Source organism: Mustelus asterias, unplaced genomic scaffold, assembly GCF_964213995.1.
Source record: "Mustelus asterias unplaced genomic scaffold, sMusAst1.hap1.1 HAP1_SCAFFOLD_2529, whole genome shotgun sequence".
NCBI lineage: Eukaryota > Metazoa > Chordata > Chondrichthyes > Carcharhiniformes > Triakidae > Mustelus > Mustelus asterias.
Window position 1 is genome coordinate 1 of NW_027592474.1, and position 19,590 is coordinate 19,590.

Sequence of the window (19,590 nt, forward strand, 5' to 3'; positions counted from 1 at the left end):
CACGTGAGAGGGGGGGGAGAGAGAGAGCGCGTGAGGGGGGGGGGGGAGAGGGAGAGCGCGTGAAAGGGGGGGGAGAGAGAGAGCGCGTGAGAGGGGGGAGAGAGATAGAGCACGTGAGAGGGGGGGGGAGAGAGAGAGCGCGTGAGGGGGGGGGGAGAGAGAGAGAGCGTGTGAGAGGGGGAGAGAGATAGAGCACGTGAGAGGGGGGGGAGAGAGAGAGCGCGTGAGGGGGGGGGGAGAGAGAGAGCGTGTGAGAGGGGGGAGAGAGAGAGAGCACGTGAGAGGGGGGGGGAGAGAGAGAGCGCGTGGGGGGGGGGGGAGAGGTGAGAGCGCGTGAGAGGGGGGGAGAGAGAGAGCGCGTGAGAGGGGGGGGAGAGAGAGAGCGCGTGAGAGGGGGGGAGAGAGAGAGCGCGTGAGAGGGGGGGAGAGAGAGAGCGCGTGAGAGGGGGGGGAAGAGAGAGAGCGCGTGAGAGGGGGGGGAGAGAGAGAGCGCGTGAGGGGGGGGGGAGAGAGAGAGCGCGTGAGAGGGGGGGGAGAGAGAGAGCGCGTGAGGGGGGGGGGAGAGAGAGAGAGCACGTGAGGGGGGGGGAGAGAGAGAGCGCGTGAGAGGGGTGGGGGAGAGAGAGAGCGCGTGAGGGGGGGGGAGAGAGAGAGCGCGTGAGAGGGGGGGGAGAGAGAGCGCGCGTGAGAGGGGGGGGGAGAGAGAGCGCGTGAGAGGGGGGGGAGAGAGAGAGCGCGTGGGAGGGGGGGAGAGAGAGAGCGCGTGAGAGGGGGGGGGGGAGAGAGAGCGTGTGAGAGGGGGGGGAGAGAGAGAGCGCGTGAGAGGGGGGGGAGAGAGAGAGCGCGTGAGAGGGGGGGGAGAGAGAGAGGCGAGGGGGAGAGAGAGAGCGCGTGAGAGGGGGGGAAGAGAGCGCGTGAGAGGGGGGGAGAGAGAGCGCGTGAGAGGGGGAGGGAGAGAGAGCGCGTGAGAGGGGGGGAGAGAGAGCGCGTGAGAGGGGGGGAGAGAGAGCGCGTGAGAGGGGGGGAGAGAGAGCGCGTGAGAGGGGGGGGAGAGAGAGCGCGTGAGAGGGGGGAGGGAGAGAGAGCGCGTGAGAGGGGGGGGAGAGAGAGCGCGTGAGAGGGGGGGAGAGAGAGCGTGTGAGAGGGGGGGGAGAGAGAGCGCGTGAGAGGGGGGGAGAGAGAGCGCGTGAGAGGGGGGGAGAGAGAGCGCGTGAGAGGGGGGGAGAGAGAGCGCGTGAGAGGGGGGAGGGAGAGAGAGCACGTGAGAGGGGGGGAGAGAGAGCGCGTGAGAGGGGGGGAGAGAGAGCGCGTGAGAGGGGGGGAGAGAGAGCGCGTGAGAGGGGGGGGAGAGAGAGCGCGTGAGAGGGGGGGAGAGAGAGCGCGTGAGAGGGGGGGAAGAGAGAGCGCGTGAGAGGGGGGGAGAGAGAGCGCGTGAGAGGGGGGGAGAGAGAGCGCGTGAGAGGGGGGGAGAGAGAGCGCGTGAGAGGGGGGGAGAGAGAGCGCGTGAGAGGGGGGGGAGAGAGAGCGCGTGAGAGGGGGGGAGAGAGAGCGCGTGAGAGGGGGGAGAGAGAGCGCGTGAGAGGGGGGGAGAGAGAGCGCGTGAGAGGGGGGGAGAGAGAGCGCGTGAGAGGGGGGGAGAGAGAGCGCGTGAGAGGGGGGGGGAGTGAGTGTGTGTCCACTGTTGCTGTGAGACTGGATTTCACTGCATTATATCAGTGACTACACTTCAAGGTACACGTCACCAGCTGCAAAGTGTTTTGTGAAGTCCTGAGGCGTGGAAGTCACTGATAAATGCAAGTTCTTTCATATCTCGAGCTTCTTCAACTTATCTCTAGTTTCCTACTCCGGCACCACCTTGACAACAGATCAGTGACGTCCAAGCTCCTCACCTCCAGGTTGTGCTCAAAGTAACTGAGTTTCACTGGATCAAAGGTACTGTAAATCTTCTCCAAGTATTCACGGAACGCCTTCTCCTCCTGCACCAGGAGCTGCTCCTTCGTCATCGTGTAGTTCCAAGGAGAACGTTTTGGAAAATCCAACACTGGGCAGCAGAGAGAGGGACACACAGAGACACACAGACACACACACACACAGAGACACACACACACAGAGACACACACACACACAGAGACACACACACACACAGAGACACACACACACACAGAGACACACACACACACAGAGACACACACACACACAGAGACACACACACACACAGAGACACACACACACACAGAGACACACACACAGACACACACACACAGACACACACACACAGACACACACACACAGACACACACACAGACACACACACAGACACACACACAGACACACACACAGACACACACACATACACACACACAGACACAGACACACACACAGAGGGGGAAAAAAAGAATCAAATTATTTAAAAGCACCTAGCTTACACAAAGCACAGGGCGGCATACAGCAGCTGTACTCCACCTGGTGGTGAAGGTCTAACACCTTGCACCGTGGAAAGGAAACAGGTTTGGTTCCTCCAGTGAGTCACCGCCCAGTGGGAATCTCTGGGAGACATCAAGCACTGGAGGTTCACCTCTGGAGCTAAATAACAGGGAAGTTCAATGAACCTCTACTGAAGCTTGGTTAGATCATACTTACTTCAAACAGCACTGACCTCCAAATTATGAAAACTGTAGAGTCAGAGTTTTACAGCACAGGAAGAGGCCCTTCAGCCCATCGTGTCTGTTCTGGCGATCAAGCACCTATCTATTCTAACCTGGAACCTTGGATGCTACGGTTTTTCAAATGCTCATCTAAATGCTGAAGTGTTGAGAGGATACAGGGGCAATGGAGAGAACGTGGAAACAATTCACAAGGATGCATTCCCAAGAGATGCACATCATCAGGAAAAGCTGAACAGGCTCAGCTTTATCTCCAGTTGGCTCAGAAACTGGCCAAATAAAGGCCATTACGACAACGAAGGTACAGGAGTTGGTACAAGACAAGAGGCTATAAATATGAGATAGCCACGAATAAATCCAGTAGGGAATTCAGAATAGGCCCCTTTACCTAAAGAATGTCAAATGCATTGACAGAGAGTAGCCGAGGTGAAAAGCACAGATCAGGGGCTCTCAGCCGAGGGGTCCGCGGCTCCCCGGGGGAGTTTTCCACAAGATGATTAAGGAATGTGCCACCTTCCGGTGGATTCTCCCAACACCACCAATCTTTCCTCCAGATTAGTTTAGCTCTTACTGACTGGTCAACAGTCAACCAGTGCTGTTCAACTCGTGTGACCCTCCCCCGCAACCATGCACCCCAACGATCTTGAGCTAGCAAATTATTTACAACGTTTAAACTGGATTTCCAACAACAGGAACTCCTTCACCTTCGGGTCTGATTATTGTTATTTTATGATTGTGAGATTCTGATTTATTCTCTCTCTCGACGCTCCCCCCACCCCATCACCAACTGCCCCTAACTTCAGAATGACACAGGCAAACGGTTCTATCGGGATTATCAGCACACACAGCCAGAGACGTTTCAATGCAGCTAAGATACTGAAGGCAGCGAGGACTGGGCCTGAACCCTACTTGGTACAATCTGCTGACGTGAAGCAAAACACTAAGCCAGGTCAAAGGTTAATCATGATATACACGAGTGATTGTCAAACCCACCTCCACACTGCGACAGAATCACTGCTCAACATAACCCAAGTTTCATATCAAGGAAAGAAAATGAATCATATACATAGTTGTTTGGTAGTAGAGAACTTGAACATTGCTGAAAAAATACACATTGTCGAAGTTTTCGTCTTGCATTCATCAGGACAATCACAAGAATACCACTGTCTGGGGAAACAACTACTTTACACTGTACAAGAAGAGAGGTTGAATGGTTGGCAAATGGACCCTGATTGGTAGATGTGTTGCCATGGAAAATGCACCAGTTAACAGTGATTGACAGTTAACTGCCAAACTTTTTTTTGAAAATTTAAAATCAGGTAGCTTTGATAAACAAAACCAATATTCAAAATAACATGTTTAAATGCATTATTAATTTTAATACAGAATGAATTCTTTTGTGCAAAAATGGGGAACTTTTTGGCTGGCTGGCAAGTTGACTCCCATTGCCAATCAGTAGCCTTTTCTCCTGCCCTGAGTGGTATCATGTCTGGTTGTCAGAGAGGCAGATAAGTACACAGTCAGTTCCAATGATGGGTGTGATTATAATATTGGAACTGGAACAAGTACTGTATTTGAGTGTGGAGAAGGTGCTTTCTGGTTGTGGTGCCCAGAACTGTGCTGGATGCTGCAGAGGAGTAGCATACTGACTTTTCACCTGTGGTCTATGGATTTAAGTCCAGTCCAGAATGAGAAGGGTGAAAGACTCCTTTTGAATTAAAGGGAAATAGCTTTTTGGTTTCCACACCCATTTGGGCACAACTCACAAGATACAGCCGATTTAATTTACTGCACTGTCACTCTGAGACAGAAGAGTTTCATTTTATCTAATCCCGTGCTGTACCTCTCCTGGGAGTGTTTGATGGGGACAGTGTAGAGGGAGCTTTACTCTGTATCTAACTCTGTGCTGTACCTGTCCTGGGAGTGTTTGATGGGACAGTAAGGAGTCTAACAACACCAGGTTAAAGTCCAACAGGTTTATTTGGTAGCAAACGCCACTAGCTCTCCACATCATGACTACCAGTATTTGATGGGGACAGTGCTGAGGGAGCTTTACTCTGTATCTAACCCCGTGCTGTATCTGTCCTGATGTGTTTGATGGAGACAGTGTGGCAGCAGCTTTACTCATATCTAACTTGTGCCATTCTGCGCTGGAAGTGTTTGATGAGGAGTGTGCAGGGGGAGCTTTACTCTAACTATGCTTTGACAGTGCTTGATGGGTAACTAAAATAAGAATTGCCCCATATCTCAGTGGCAATGCCCTTCAGCATTTGAAGTGCAAAGTTATACAAATCCTCTGCATAAATCATTAATCCCGCTGCTGCCAAAACACCTCTGGTGACATTCTGCTAGCAGGAACAAAAAGTTAAGAGTCTCCTGCAGTACTGTGTATTGATGGTGACAGGGCAATTTTCACAGCGTGTAGGTGTCAGCAATGTTAGTCACAGAAACGCTGATCATTGTGGAATGTTAACAATCCAGGCTTTCTGTGACGAGAGCTCCAGCCCCGAGGCTTAGCTGGAGGGAACACCCAGCAGTCTCACCAACCAGCTAGCACTGGCCGACTTCCCGTTCTAATGGCCGCTGCCAATCAACACCGTGTATGGGCAGGGCAGTGTCTTTTTACATTTCCTCCCGTCCTGCCCCAAAAAGACACTGGGCACAATTTCAAGCTGACAACTCAGTAGTTTGCCCGTTCTCAGGCCAGCCTGCAGAGTATTCGACTACAGGCAGCATCACATCCAAGCCAATTTATGCCCTCAACCCTTGTCCCCACAGTTGGCGCGATGGGTGGACTTGGCGCGATGGGTGGACTTGGCGCGATGGGCGGACTTGGCGCGATGGGCGGACAGAGTTTTGGATGACCTATCGTTTGCTGGGGGCAGAGCTTTGAGGGTCAGCCAGGCCATTAAAGGCTGACAACCCAACAATGATTTGGAGTTGTAGGCGCCTTTGATGTAGCAAAACACCCCAACATTCTTCACAGGAGCCTACTGAGACAAACATTGTGAGGCGGAAAGATCCAGGGAGAGAACTCCAGAGCTTAGCGGCTAGGTTTAGATGAAAACCCTGGCTCATTTGGCAGCACTCTCACATTCAGGTTAGAAGATCATGGGTTCTATTGCCAGCCCAGAGAGCACAAAATTTAGGCCGACACTCAGTGCAGTGCGGCACGGTGATACTGCTGCCTCACAGCATCAGGGACCTGGGTTTGATTCCCGGCTTGGGTCACTGTCTGTGTGGAATTTGCACATTTTCCTCGTGGCTGCGTGGGTTTCCTCCGGGTGCTCCGGTTTCCTCCCACAGTCCAAAGATGTGCGGGTTAGATGGATTGGCCATGCTAAATTGCCCCTTAGCGTCAGGGGGACTAGCAGGGTAAATACATGGGGATGTGGGGGTAAGGCCTGGTGGAATTGAGGTCAGTACAGACTCGATGGGCCAGATGGCCTCCTTCTATGTAGGATTCTATGAGTACTGAGGGACCAGCTGCACTGCCAGAAGTGCCACCTTTCCCATGAGATGACAAACTGAGGGAGATATAAATGATCGCATGGCCCACGGTACAGGATTCTCAGGGGGCTTGACAGGGTAGATGCTGAGAGGTTGTTCCACATTGTGGGAGAGTCCAGGATCAGAGGGGATCATCTCAGAGTAAGGGGGGGTCATCCCACTTAAGACAGAGACAAGGAGGATAATGAATCTGTGGAATTCTTTACCGCAGCAGGCTGTAGGGGCTGGGTCGAAAACAGAAAATGCTGGAAAATCTCAGTAGGTCTGACAGCATCTGTGGAGAGAGAATGTTTAAGATAGACAGATTTTTAATCAGTAAGGGATTCGAGGATTATGGGGATAAGGTGGGAAAGTGGAATTGAGGATTACATCGAATCAGTCTCATTGAATGGCAGAGCAGACATGATGGGCCGAATGGCCTATTTCTGCACCTATGTCTTATGGCGAATAGGTGATCCCAGGTGATTCCGTCCAACGTTTGACCCACCGATTTCCTAGCAATCACAGTAACATTGTTGGATTTTGCTGTGTGCAAATCGGCTGCTGCGTTTCCACGTTACAGCAGAGAGACTGCACTTCATTGGTTGCAAAGTGCTTTGCAAAATATGGGGATGACTGAAGGCGCTACATAAATGAAAAGACACAGCCTTCAAATGGTGAGGTAAAGATGTTAAACCCCAAAGTTGTTAAATGGAAGCCAGCAGCCAATGCTCTGTGGGGAGGGAACTCACAAAAATGTTTCTTTGAAATTGGTTTGACCTTTGTAAAATACTTTGCTCAGTCCGAGGGCAGTAACTGTTGACCTTTAAAAGAAACACACTGAGCACAGCCATCACTCACCGGAGCCCGGCTTGTAAATGTCAACGATGTCTACTTCCAGCTCAGCTTCTGGGGTGAGCTCCACGATTTTCTCTTGCATTACCTTCTTCCTTCGCTCAATCTCCTCTCGGCTCTCTCTCTCTAAATGCAGCCGGAATCTGAGCGACACAAGGAAAAAGAATGGAAACATAATTCAGTTGAGAAAGGACACTTATTTTGCACCAAAATGCACTTGATCATGTGAGATAATGGGCAAATCAGGAGGTCATCCTTTCCACTTCATCTCCAGTGTCTGCTGCCGGTTACTTCATTCAAAAAAAGCACTACAATGAGGAACGCGCTGGGACTGAGGATACAGTAGGAAAGGAAGGAAAAAAAGATCGCTGCTGTCTATGTTATGGTGTAGCATAGTGGTTAGCACCGCTGTCTCAGCTCCAGGGACCCGGGTTCGATTCCAGCCTTGGGCGACAGTCTGTGTGGAGTTTACACGTTGTCCTCATGTCTGCGTGGGTTTCCTCCCTCCTCTGTGCACAGTCCAAAGACATGCAGGTTAGCTGATTTGGTCGCTAAACTACCCCTTAGCATCCCAAGATATGTAGGATTAGCCATGGTAAATGTGCGGGACTGAGGGGAGGAGGGGGGTCGTGTCTGGGTAAGATACTCGGTTGGAGAGGCGGTGCAGACTGGATGGACCAAATGCACCACCCCCCCCTCCACCCGTTCCATCTGGAGAACGACTCCTATGCGAAGGGGCAGCACATGAACATAACTATAGCAGGGGACGTGGGCAATGCTGGCATTCTTTATCATCCATCTCTAATTGCCCTCGAGAACGTGATGGCAAGCCATCTTCTTGGAACCACAGAACTCTTACATTGCAGAAAGAGGCCACTCGGCCAATCAAGCCTGCACTGACTGTCCAAAAGTACATCCCACGAAGGCATAACAAGCCGGCACAGATACAATGGGCTGAAGAGCCTCTTTCTGTGCTGTAAAATTCTATGATTCTAATACTCAAAGCAAAAAGACAGTGACCTGAATGTGGATGATGCGGGCAACTCACTTCTTGTTTGCTGATATTTGGAACTCAATGGGAGCCTGTGCAAAACATCCTTAGTATTCAGAAGTTGTGATGGGAGCGGGGGAACAACTTTGGGCAAGGACGTCACCGGATCTGGTCAGAGTTAACACTCACGCCCCCCTGCACCTACCCGACCTGCTCACGCAAATATGCAACCTGCTGTTCACTGTCTAATGCACTCCACCACAGGTCCCAAGCTCCTTGCTGCCTCAGGAATTCTTAGGTACTCAAGGAAATGGCACCAACATAGTCACTGCACAGGAGAAGAGTTAAGCTCAGACCTCCCTTTGGCTGGTGCAAACAGTGCAGCTCAGGGTAAAGTGCGTGCGTGGAAAGTGCTGTTTTAATCAGCATTGGTCATTTGCAGAACGCGATATCATCTGGAGCGCCAGTAACAATGTCTCTGTAGTTTGCAGTCAATATTAGACAATATTGCCATGATGATTACGCAGACAATGATTAGATTAGAATTTTTTTTATTAGAAACCCTACAGTGCAGAAGGAGGCCATTCGGCCCATCGAGTCTGCACCGACCACAATCCCACCCAGGCCCTACCCCCACATATTTTACCCGCTAATCCCTCTAACCTACACATCTCAGGACTCTGAGGGGCAATTTTTAACCTGGCCAATCAACCTAACCCGCACATCTTTGGACTGTGGGAGGAAACCGGAGCACCCGGAGGAAACCCACGCAGACACGAGGAGAATGTGCAATAATAAAATAATAAATTTTAATAATAATAAAATTTCATTCTGCACCATCGTAAAACTGAGAGATACATTCAGCATGAAATCCTCCCCCTTCGGGTACCACCTGCCCTTCAGGTTTCCCTCACCTGTTTGGGTCATATCCCTGCTCTCCTGGTTTCCAGGGCGCCGGCTGTTGATTGATTTTCCGCACCTGCAGGGTGAAGGATTCACTGTCTGATGTGTCCGTCTGCTCCTCGTGACGGTCATGGCTCCCGCTCCGGCTGTGGGAGCTCGACCTCACCCCATCGGGTAACCCTGAAACAGATCGCTCAGTCATGTGAGCAGGCAGCGGTGAATAAGGCAGAAAAACTCAGATTGTGTGTCAAAAAAAACAGTACAGCACAGGAACAGGCCCTTTGACCCTCCAAGCCTGCGCCGATCATGATGCCTGCCTAAACTAAAACTGCATACACTTAGAGTCTGTATCCTTCCATTCCCATCCCAACACTTCTGTTGGTCGGCTACTTGTCTCCCCACCTGCCCCACCTGACGCTGAAACCGATCCAAGACTGGGAAAAATCCACTGCAATTGCAGGAAGGTCGTCACATACTACTCCAAAACATCGGAGCTCGTCATTACGTAGGTGACAAGTGGCGGCTGCTGTTCGCACAGACACCAGAATACCCTGCTTTGTCATTCCGGGAGCTGCGCTCTCAAACCTCATAGATACAGTGCTCATAACAGAATAAAAACATCTTAAAAGCTAAGAGGAGATTCAATAGAGATGTTCAAAATCACGAGGGGGCTGGACAGAGTAGATCGGGAGAAACTGTTCCCGCTCGTAAAAGGATCGAGAACGAGAGGGCACAGATTTGAAGTGATTTGCAAAAGAAGCAAACATGATGTGAGAAGAAACTTATTCACGCAGTGAGTGGCTGGGGTCTGGAATGCTTTGCCTGGAAGCGTTGCTGCAGGCAGGTTCAATCGAGGCACTGGGGAGGGCATTAGATGATTTTTTGAATATAAATAATGTGCAGGGAGATGTGGGAGGGGGAGAAAAAAGGCAGGTGAATGGCACTAAGTCATGCTGCTTGTTTGGAGAGCTGATGCAGACAGGATGGTCCAAATGGCCTCCTTCCACACTGTAACAACGCTGAGATTCAAAGTCGCTTCACAGGAGCGTTATCAAGCCAGCAGTTGAAACCAGATCACATAAGGAGACACAAGTATACAAGAGGAATAGGTTTCAAGAAGAGTCTTAAAAGGAGAGAGGGAATAAAAGGGTTTAGGGAGGGAATTCCAAGCTTAATACCTCAGGGTGACTGAAGGTATTGTAGACAACGGTGGGGGAAATAAAATTGAGGATGTGCAAGAGGTCAGAATTTGCTTACATACGAACATACAAGTTAGAAGCAGGAGTAAGCCATTCGAGCTTGCACAGAAAATTCAGTAAGACCACAGCTGATCTGATTGAGGTCTCTCAACTCCGAGGGTGCACTGCTGCCTCACAGTGCCAGGGGCCCAGGTTCGATTCTGGCCTTGGGTGACTGTCTGTGTGGAGTTTTCCCGTGTCTGCGTGGATTCCCTCTGAGTGCTCTGGTTTCCCCCCACAGTCCAAAGATGTGCGGGTTATGTGGATTGTCCTCGCTAAATTGCCCCTTGGGGGTCAAGGGAACTGTGGTTTGGGGGGGGGGGGGGGGGAGAGAAAATCGAATGGCCTCCTTCTTCACTAGCGGGATTCGATGGTTGAGTCATATCTTCACCTGATAACCTTTGACTCCCTGTTGGTGACGAATCTATCCACCTCTGCCTTAAAAATATTTACTGACCCTGCCTCCACTGCTCTCTGGGAAAGAGAGTTCCAAAAGGTTCACTCACCACTCTGAGAAAAACGGAGATGCATTATTTTTTAAACTATTTCCCCGAGCTGTGGTCTCTCCCACAAGGGGAAACATCCTCTCAGCATCCACCGTGTCAAGTTCCCTCAGGATCTCATCTGTTTCAATAAGAACGCTTCTCAATCTTCTAAACTAAACTGGATACAGGCCCAGCCTTGTCCAACTTCCCCTCATTAAGCCCAACCCCCTCCCACAGATATCAACTGAGTGAACTGTCTCTGAACAGTTAGAAATGCATTTATAGCCTTAATCACAGGGATGAGAGCAGAGATGTCATAGGATCCCTACAGTGCAGAAGGAGGCCATTCGGCCCATCAAGCCTGCACCGACCACAACGCCACCCAGGCCCTATCCCCGCAACCCCACATACTAATTCCCCTGACATCCCCCTAACAACACTAAGGAGCAATTTAACATGGCCAATCAACCTAACCTGCACATTTTGCGGAATGTGGGAGGAAATCCACGCAGACGCAAGACTGGCAGAAATAGGGAACCCTGCATGACTCAGGATATTGAGGCCCTGGTCAATAAGAAGAAAGAGGCACATGACATGAATAGGCAGCTGGGATCAAGTGAATCCCTTGAAGAGTATAGGGGGTGTAGGAGTAGAGTTAAGAGAGAAATCAGGAGGGCCAAAAGGGGACACGAGGTTGTTTTGGCAGACAAGGCAAAGGAGAATCCAAAGAGCTTCTACAAATACATAAAGGGCAAAAGAATAACAAGGGAGAGAGTAGGGCTTCTTAAGGATCAACAAGGTCATCTATGTGCAGATCCACAAGAGATGGGTGAGATCCTAAATGAATATTTCTCATCAGTATTTACTGTTGAGAAAAGCATGGATGTTAGGGAACTTGGGGAAATAAATAGTGATGTCTTGGGGAATGTACATATTATAGAGAGGAAATCTTAAAGTGCATCAAGGTAGATAAATCCCCAGGACCTGATGAAGTATATCGCAGGACAAATTATGGGAGGCTAGGGAAGAAATTGCGGGTCCCCTAACAGAGATATTTGAGTCATCGATAGTGACGGGTGAGGTGCCTGAAGATTGGAGAGTGGCAAATATTGTGTCTTTGTTTGAAAAGGGCTGCAGAGAAAGACCTGGGAACTACAGGCCAGTGAGCCTCACATCTGTGGTGGGTAAGTTGTCAGAAGGTATTTTGAGAGACAGGATCTACAGGTATTTAGAGATGCAAGGAGTGATTACAGACAGTCAGCATGGCTTTGTGAGTGGAAAATCATGTCTCACAAATTTGATTGAGTTTTTAGAAGGGGAAACCAAGAAGGTAGATGAGGGCAGTGCAGTTGATATTGTCTACATGGACTTTAGCAAGGCCTTTGACAAGGTACCACATGGTAGATTGTTGAATAAGGTTAAATCTCACCGGACCCAGGTTGAGGTATCTAAATGGATATAAAATTGGCTTCTTGACAGAAGCCAGAGGGTGGTTGTAGAGGCCCGTGACCAGTGGTGTGCCTCAGGGATCACTGCTGGGTCCACTGTTATTTGTCATTTATATTAATGATTTGGATGAGAATGTAGGGGGCATGGTTAATAAGTTTGCAGATGACACTAAGATTGGTGGCATAGTGGACAGTGAAGAAAGTTATCTCCAATTGCAATGGGATCTTAATCAATTGGGCCAGTGGGCTGTCGAATGGCAGATGGAGTTTAATTTAAATAAATGCGAGGTGATGCATTTTGGTAGATTGAACCAGGGTAGGACTTACTCAGTTAATGGTAGGGCGTTGGGGAGAATTACAGAACAAAGAGATCTAGGGGTACATGTTCATAGCTCCTTGAAAGCGGAGTCACAGGTGGACAGAGTGGTGAAGAACGCATTAGGCATGCTTGGTTTCATAGGTCAGAACATTGAATACAGGAGTTGGGACGTCTTGTTGAAGTTGTACAAGACATTGGTATGGTCACACTTGAAATACTGTGTGCAATTCTGGTCACCCTATTATAGAAAGGATATTATTAAACAAGAAAGAGTGCAGAAGAGATTTATAGGATGCTACCGGGACCAATGGTTTGAGTTATAAGGAGAGGCTGGATAGACTGGGACTTTTTCCGCTAGAGCGTAGAAGGCTGAGGGGTGATCTTATAGAGGTCTGTAAAATAATGAGGGGCACAGACCAGCTAGATAGTCAATATATTTTCCCAAAGGTAGGGGAGTCTAAAACTAGAGGGTATAGGTTTAAGGTGAGAGGGAGAGATACAAAAGTGTCCAGAGGGGCAATTTTTTCACACAGAGGGTGGTGAGTGTCTGGAACAAGCTGCCAGAAGTAGTAGTAGAGGCGGTTACAATTTTGTCTTTTAAGAAGCATTTAGACAGTTATATAGGTAAGATGGGTATAGAGGGATATGGGCCAAATGCGGGTAATTGGGATTAGCTTAGGGGTTTAAAAAAAAGGGCGGCATGGACAAGTTGGGCCGAAAGGCCTGTTTCCATGCTGTAAACGTCTATGACTCTATGACACGGGGAGAATGTGCAAACTCCACACAGTCACCCACCCAAGCCAGGAAGCAAACCCGGGACCCTGGCGCTGCGAGGCAGCAGTGCTAACCACCATGCCACTATAGAACCATAGAAAATTACAGCTCAGAAACAGGCCTTTTGGCCCTTCTTGTCTGTGCCGAACCATTTTATGCCTAGTCCCACTGACCTGCACTTGGACCATATCCCTCCACACCCCTCTCATCCATGAACCCGTCCAAGTTTTTCTTAAATGTTAAAAGTGACCCCGCATTTACCACTTTATCTGGCAGCTCATTCCACACTCCCACCACTCTCTGCGTGAAGAAGCCCCCCCTAATATTCCCTTTAAACTTTTCTCCTTTCACCCTTAACCCATGCCCTCTGGTTTTTTTCTCCCCTAGCCTCAGCGGAAAAAGCCTGCTTGCATTCACTCTATCTATACCCATCAAAATCTTATACACCTCTATCAAATCTCCCCTCAATCTTCTACGCTCCAGGGAATAAAGTTCCAACCTATTCAATCTCTCTCTGTAACTCAGCTTCTCAAGTCCCGGCAACATCCTTGTGAACCTTCTCTGCACTCTTTCAATCTTATTTACATCCTTCCTGTAACTAGGTGACCAAAACTGTACACAATACTCCAAATTCGGCCTCACCAATGCCTTATATAACCTTACCATAACACTCCAACTTTTATACACCATGCTGCTCCATTGTCACGCAGACGTTTAGAATAAAACGTCCAAGTCCATCTTCCCCTGAAGGTGCTGGCTCTTTGAGATGTGAGCAGAGCCAGGAACAGACCATTCGGCCCCTCAAATCTACTCTGCCATTTTGCTCGATCATGACCTCAACTTTAACTCAATTTACCCACTCTGGTCCCATTCCCCTTAATTCCTTCCCTAACAAAAAAAACCTAGCAATCTCAGTTTGTATGAAAAGGTGCCCACCGATATCACACCCTCCCCCTCCCCCCGCCCGAATGGTCCAGCCCCAATTTTATGCTCATGCCTTGTTCTAGAAATATCCACCAGAAAAAATACGTTCTCTCAAATCCATTAAAACATCTTGGACACTGCAAGGTGCAAACCCTGATCCACACCGAGCTTAATGGGAGGTATCCAAGGCAACAACCTCCAGTCCGATTCACCCATATACCCCTACTCTCTTGTTTTTTTGTCATTCAGCCAACTTCATATCAGAGCTGCTGCTGTCCCCTTCTTACTTGGCCCACAAGCCTGTTCTGTGGCACTCCACATGACCTTTTGGAAGTCCCACATACATCACACCAACCACACTAATCTCATCAACCTGCCCTTTACAAAAAAAATCTCAAGCAAGTTAGTGAAGGACAATTTGCCGTAAAAAAAAAAATCAGTGCCTGCTTCCCCGAATCAATCCACATTTATCCAAGTGGCAGTAAAATTTGTCCCAAATTATCCTAAAAGCTTGCCCACCACCGAGGGTAGACTGATTGGCCTGCAATTTCCAGGCTTATTCTTGCACTTTTTTTTGAACAAGGTTCTGTATCAGACTGTACTTAACACAGAGATTGATAGGTTCTTGATTGGTAAGGGGATCAAAGGCAGGAGAATTGGGTTGTGAAACTCATCAGCCATGATCGAATGGCGGAGCAGACTCGATGGGCCGAATGGCCTAATTCTGCTCCTATATCTTATGGTCTTAAGGATTGAAAAAGATTATGGCCAGCGCCTCTGCAATTTTCACCATACTTTCCTCAGTATCAATGGATGCATCTCATCTGGCCAGTCAATTTAATATATCCACTTTACCCTCATGTATTAACGAGCTCTTTCATTATTACAGGCAGCATTTTATTCCTCGGTAAAGACAGTTGCAGAGTACTCATTTACTACCACACCCTTCCTCTAAGCCGTCCCCTAATCAGCCCCCACACCTCCTTTTAATACTTAGAACTCTATAGCTCTTTGTTTCTCATGTTTGTTTTTGACTTCCCTTCTGAACCTGCTAGATTCAACCTGCTTAGCAATTGCATTATCCACCTGACATCTGTCATATGCAGCCCGTTTCTGCTTGATTGTACTCTTCCACCATTCAGAAAGCTCTGGACTTGTTTGCCCTTCCCCTCCCCCCTGCAGGATTGTACCTCAACTCTACTCAAACCACCTCTTCTTTCAAAACAGTCCCATTATTAAAGTTTTACCTGCCAATTGATGATTCCACTTTATTTGGGCCAGTTCCAGCTTTACAGCACTGAAGTTGGCTTTCTCCCAGTTAATTATTCTCATTCAGAATTTGTCCTTTGTCCACAGCCAACCCAAGTCTAATGAAACTATGATCACTGTTCCCTAAATGTTCCCCTACTGATACTTGATCCACCTCATTCCACACTGACGCTTTCCCTCTGGAAGAATACGGAGGAAGAAATTTCCCCACAACATACCCGAGAAACTCTTTCCCCTTTATACTGATGCCAGTCTATATTTGGATAAATAAAATTCCCCCATTATAACTACTATTATAATTCTTGCACCCTTCGAGTTTCCTCGCCAGTTTGTTCCTCTACATCTTCCCCTGGTGGCCAACAGAATTGTCTTGACCCATCTGGGGCATCCCCTCCCACCAATACTATAATGTTTTCCAAATTAATATTGCTGTCACAGCCAACTCCCACCTTCCCCCATGAGCCGGCAAGTGAGAGAGAGCCGGCAACTGACAGAGAGCACGGGAGGGTAGGGGTGGGAGGTGGAGGAGCTGCAAACAACTGCTCTAATCAGTGCATCAAGTTTCAGGTATTCTCAGCACGTTTGCATAACTCTCCCTGAATCATCAATAGTAGCAGGCACTGACTGGACTGTTTTCTCTGTGACTATTCCCCATAGCAGTCATATAGTTACATTTATCTGTCCTACACATCACCTACTGAAAGTCATTCAGATCTAGAGGAGGAATTTCCATTTCTGTGCTGGGGTGGAATGGAGGGGGAGGGGTTTCAAGTGGGGCACCAGTCATTATATTATTTTTTTCCCTATCCAAATGTTAACACCCGCTCCTCGCAACGTGTATTCGTTCTGTGGAACACCTTCTACTTTCGAGTGCTTCACCCATGCTGCCTATCTTTCGCCAAGGGTCTTCAGGCTGCTCGACTTACGGTGGCATTACAAGCAATGTTGAACCTCCCCTGCTTTAGCCCAACCCCCATGTCAGCTTGCAACCCTCCCTCCCACCCACCCCACTCAGACAATCAGCAAAGGGGAAGATAGCTGACTACTCTTATCACAGCCCCGGCAGACATCAGCAGCAGTGTCCTATCAATAGTCTAGCAGGCCTTGTAGTCCATGTGCTGGCTCAGCTACATATTGCTATGTATTCACGAATGAGTACATGGTGAAGTTTTTACAACATGCAGCTGAATGTAGTTTGACCGGCAGTGTAGGACGGCTGTTAAAAAGCATAAAAGCACTGTTTCTATGCCTATAGAACAGTTTAAGCTCTGCATGTTCACATTTTTACCAGTGCCCCCACAAAAACATTCTACTTTGATATTGAGCTAATTGTGATTTGTCCCCTTGTCTCTCTTCTGTTTGACTATAAAGTAGTTTTTTTTAAACATTTACTTTATTTCAATTTTGAACAGTAAACATGGCTTCCAGCATCCCAACAACCTGCCCTGCATTCAGATTACAACAAATGTCACATTTGTGCCTTCGACAGAGGTCCATAAGCATGCACACAAGCAGACGAGACACACACACGGCATTATTCTCTCACACACTCCCTGCGTACACGATTCTCTCTTACAGTCCAAGTATAATATGGTCTATGTTCCCTATCACTGGGTTATTCTGTGTCTCTGTCGCACTCCCCCTGTACATGATTCTGCCTGTCTGTCACACTCTCCCTGTGCATGATTCTGTCGCACTCTCCCTGTACACGATTCTGGCAGTCGCACTCTCCCTGTACACGATTCTGGCTGTCGCACTCTCCCTGTACACGATTCTGTCTGGCTGTCGCACTCCCCCGTACACGATTCTGTGTCTGTCGCACTCTCCCTGTACACGATTCCGTGTCTGTCGCGCTCTCCCTGTACACGATTCCGTGTCTGTCGCGCTCTCCCTGTACACGATTCTGTGTCTGTCACGCTCTCCCTGTACACGATTCTGTGTCTGTCACGCTCTCCCTGTACACGATTCTGTGTCTGTCGCGCTCTCCCTGTACACGATTCTGTGTCTGTCGCGCTCTCCCTGTACACTATTCTGTGTCTGTCGCGCTCTCCCTGTACACTATTCTGTGTCTGTCGCGCTCTCCCTGTACACTATTCTGTGTCTGTCGCGCTCTCCCTGTACACTATTCTGTGTCTGTCGCGCTCTCCCTGTACACTATTCTGTGTCTGTCGCGCTCTCCCTGTACACTATTCTGTGTCTGTCGCACTCTCCCTGTACACGATTCTGTGTCTGTCGCACTCTCCCTGTACACGATTCTGTGTCTGTCGCACTCTCCCTGTACACTATTCTGTGTCTGTCGCACTCTCCCTGTACACGATTCTGTGTCTGTCACACTCTCCCTGTATATGATTCTGTGTGTCTGTCACACTCTCCCTGTATATGATTGTGTGTGTCTGTCACACTCTCCCTGTATATGATTCTGTGTCTGTCTCACTCTCCCTGTATATGATTGTGTGTCTGTCACACTCTCCCTGTATATGATTGTGTGTCTGTCACACTCTCCCTGTATATGATTGTGTGTCTGTCACACTCTCCCTGTATATGATTGTGTGTGTCTGTCACACTCTCCCTGCATATGATTGTGTGTGTCTGTCACACTCTCCCTGTATATGATTCTGTGTGTCTGTCACACTCTCCCTGTATATGATTCTGTGTGTCTGTCACACTCTCCCTGTATATGATTGTGTGTGTCTGTCACACTCTCCCTGTATATGATTGTGTGTGTCTGTCACACTCTCCCTGTATATGATTGTGTGTGTCTGTCACACTCTCCCTGTATATGATTCTCTGTGTCTGTCACACTCTCCCTGTATATGATTGTGTGTGTCTGTCACACTCTCCCTGTATATGATTGTGTGTGTCTGTCACACTCTCCCTGTATATGATTTTGTGTCTGTCACACTCTCCCTGTATATGATTGTGTGTCTGTCACACTCTCCCTGTATATGATTCTGTGTGTCTGTCACACTCTCCCTGTATATGATTGTGTGTGTCTGTCACACTCTCCCTGTATATGATTCTGTGTGTCTGTCACACTCTCCCTGTATATGATTCTCTGTGTCTGTCACACTCTCCCTGTATATGATTCTGTGTCTGTCACACTCTCCCTGTATATGATTGTGTGTGTCTGTCACACTCTCCCTGTATATGATTCTGTGTCTGTCACACTCTCCCTGTTTATGATTGTGTCTCTCACACTCTCCCTGTATATGATTCTGTGTCTGTCACACTCTCCCTGTATATGATTCTGTGTGTCTGTCACACTCTCCCTGTATATGATTCTGTGTGTCTGTCACACTCTCCCTGTATATGATTGTGTGTGTCTGTCACACTCTCCCTGTTTATGATTGTGTCTCTCACACTCTGCCTGCACATTATTCTCGATCATTCCCTGTATATTATAGTCAGTATTCTCTCTCACTCACCCTGCCGTTTCCTCTCCCGACGCTCCTGCAGTTGTTTTTTCTTCTGTTTCACACTGAAGGGTTTTTTCCGCGGCATGGCGCCTCTCAGAATCCCAGCCCCGAGCTGCTGCTGCTGCTGCTGCTGCAGCCGCCCCCTCCAAGAGGGGAGCCCCCCGCGTTCGGCTGCTGCCTGGACTGGCTCAGCGTATCCCACCTCTGCTCAGCAGGATAACTGCGACTCTACTCTACTCGCCTCGCCCCGGGGGAGTCTCTATCACCGGACTCTCCGCCACAGTAAGCACCACTCAGCCTGTCCACCAGGCCGCAGGCTCGAGCAGCCAAGCGGCCCCGCCCCCTCCTCGCGCAGCCGCATAATACGCACTATTGGCCACACCTCCGCGTTCCTCCCCGCGTCCACGCAGCCGCATAACGCACCGGGCTAGCCCCGCCTCTTCCTCGCTCAGCCGCATAACTCACGGGTGCCAGCCACGCCCCCTCCCCGCGCAGCTGCATATCGCACAGGCGACAGCCGCGCCTCCTCCCCGCGCAGTCGCGCAAGATCCATTCCATCTCCACTCAGCTGCATAACACTCAGAGGAGAGTGTTATACAGGGAGAGACTGCGCAGCCGCATGACTTGTCTTTTGTGGCTCTCGCCTACTCCCGACCCTTTCCGATGCCCCGCCCACTCTCTGGCAAACCGGATAATGCGCCATTGAATATCCCGCCCCTCACTGCCCGCCTTCATTCCCCCCCTCTCTCATGCGCGCCCGCGCCCTTCGTTTCATGTCTGATGCTGCGCGCGCAGCTCCGATCTCACTTCGGGACC

General features: G+C 49.3%; 1 protein-coding gene across 1 annotated transcript; it reads right to left on the reverse strand.

Moving 5' to 3' along the window:
• Positions 1–1,889: 1,889 nt before the first annotated feature.
• Positions 1,890–19,180, reverse strand: LOC144489768 (guanine nucleotide-binding protein-like 1; the record flags this gene model as incomplete). The annotated part of the gene is made up of 4 exons (XM_078207628.1): positions 18,784–19,180; positions 8,913–9,081; positions 7,014–7,150; positions 1,890–2,041 (listed from the first exon to the last, which is right to left on the reverse strand). Coding segments are annotated over exons 1-4 (534 nt in total), but the record flags the coding sequence as incomplete, so codon positions are not given.
• Between the last annotated feature and the right edge of the window lie 410 nt (positions 19,181–19,590).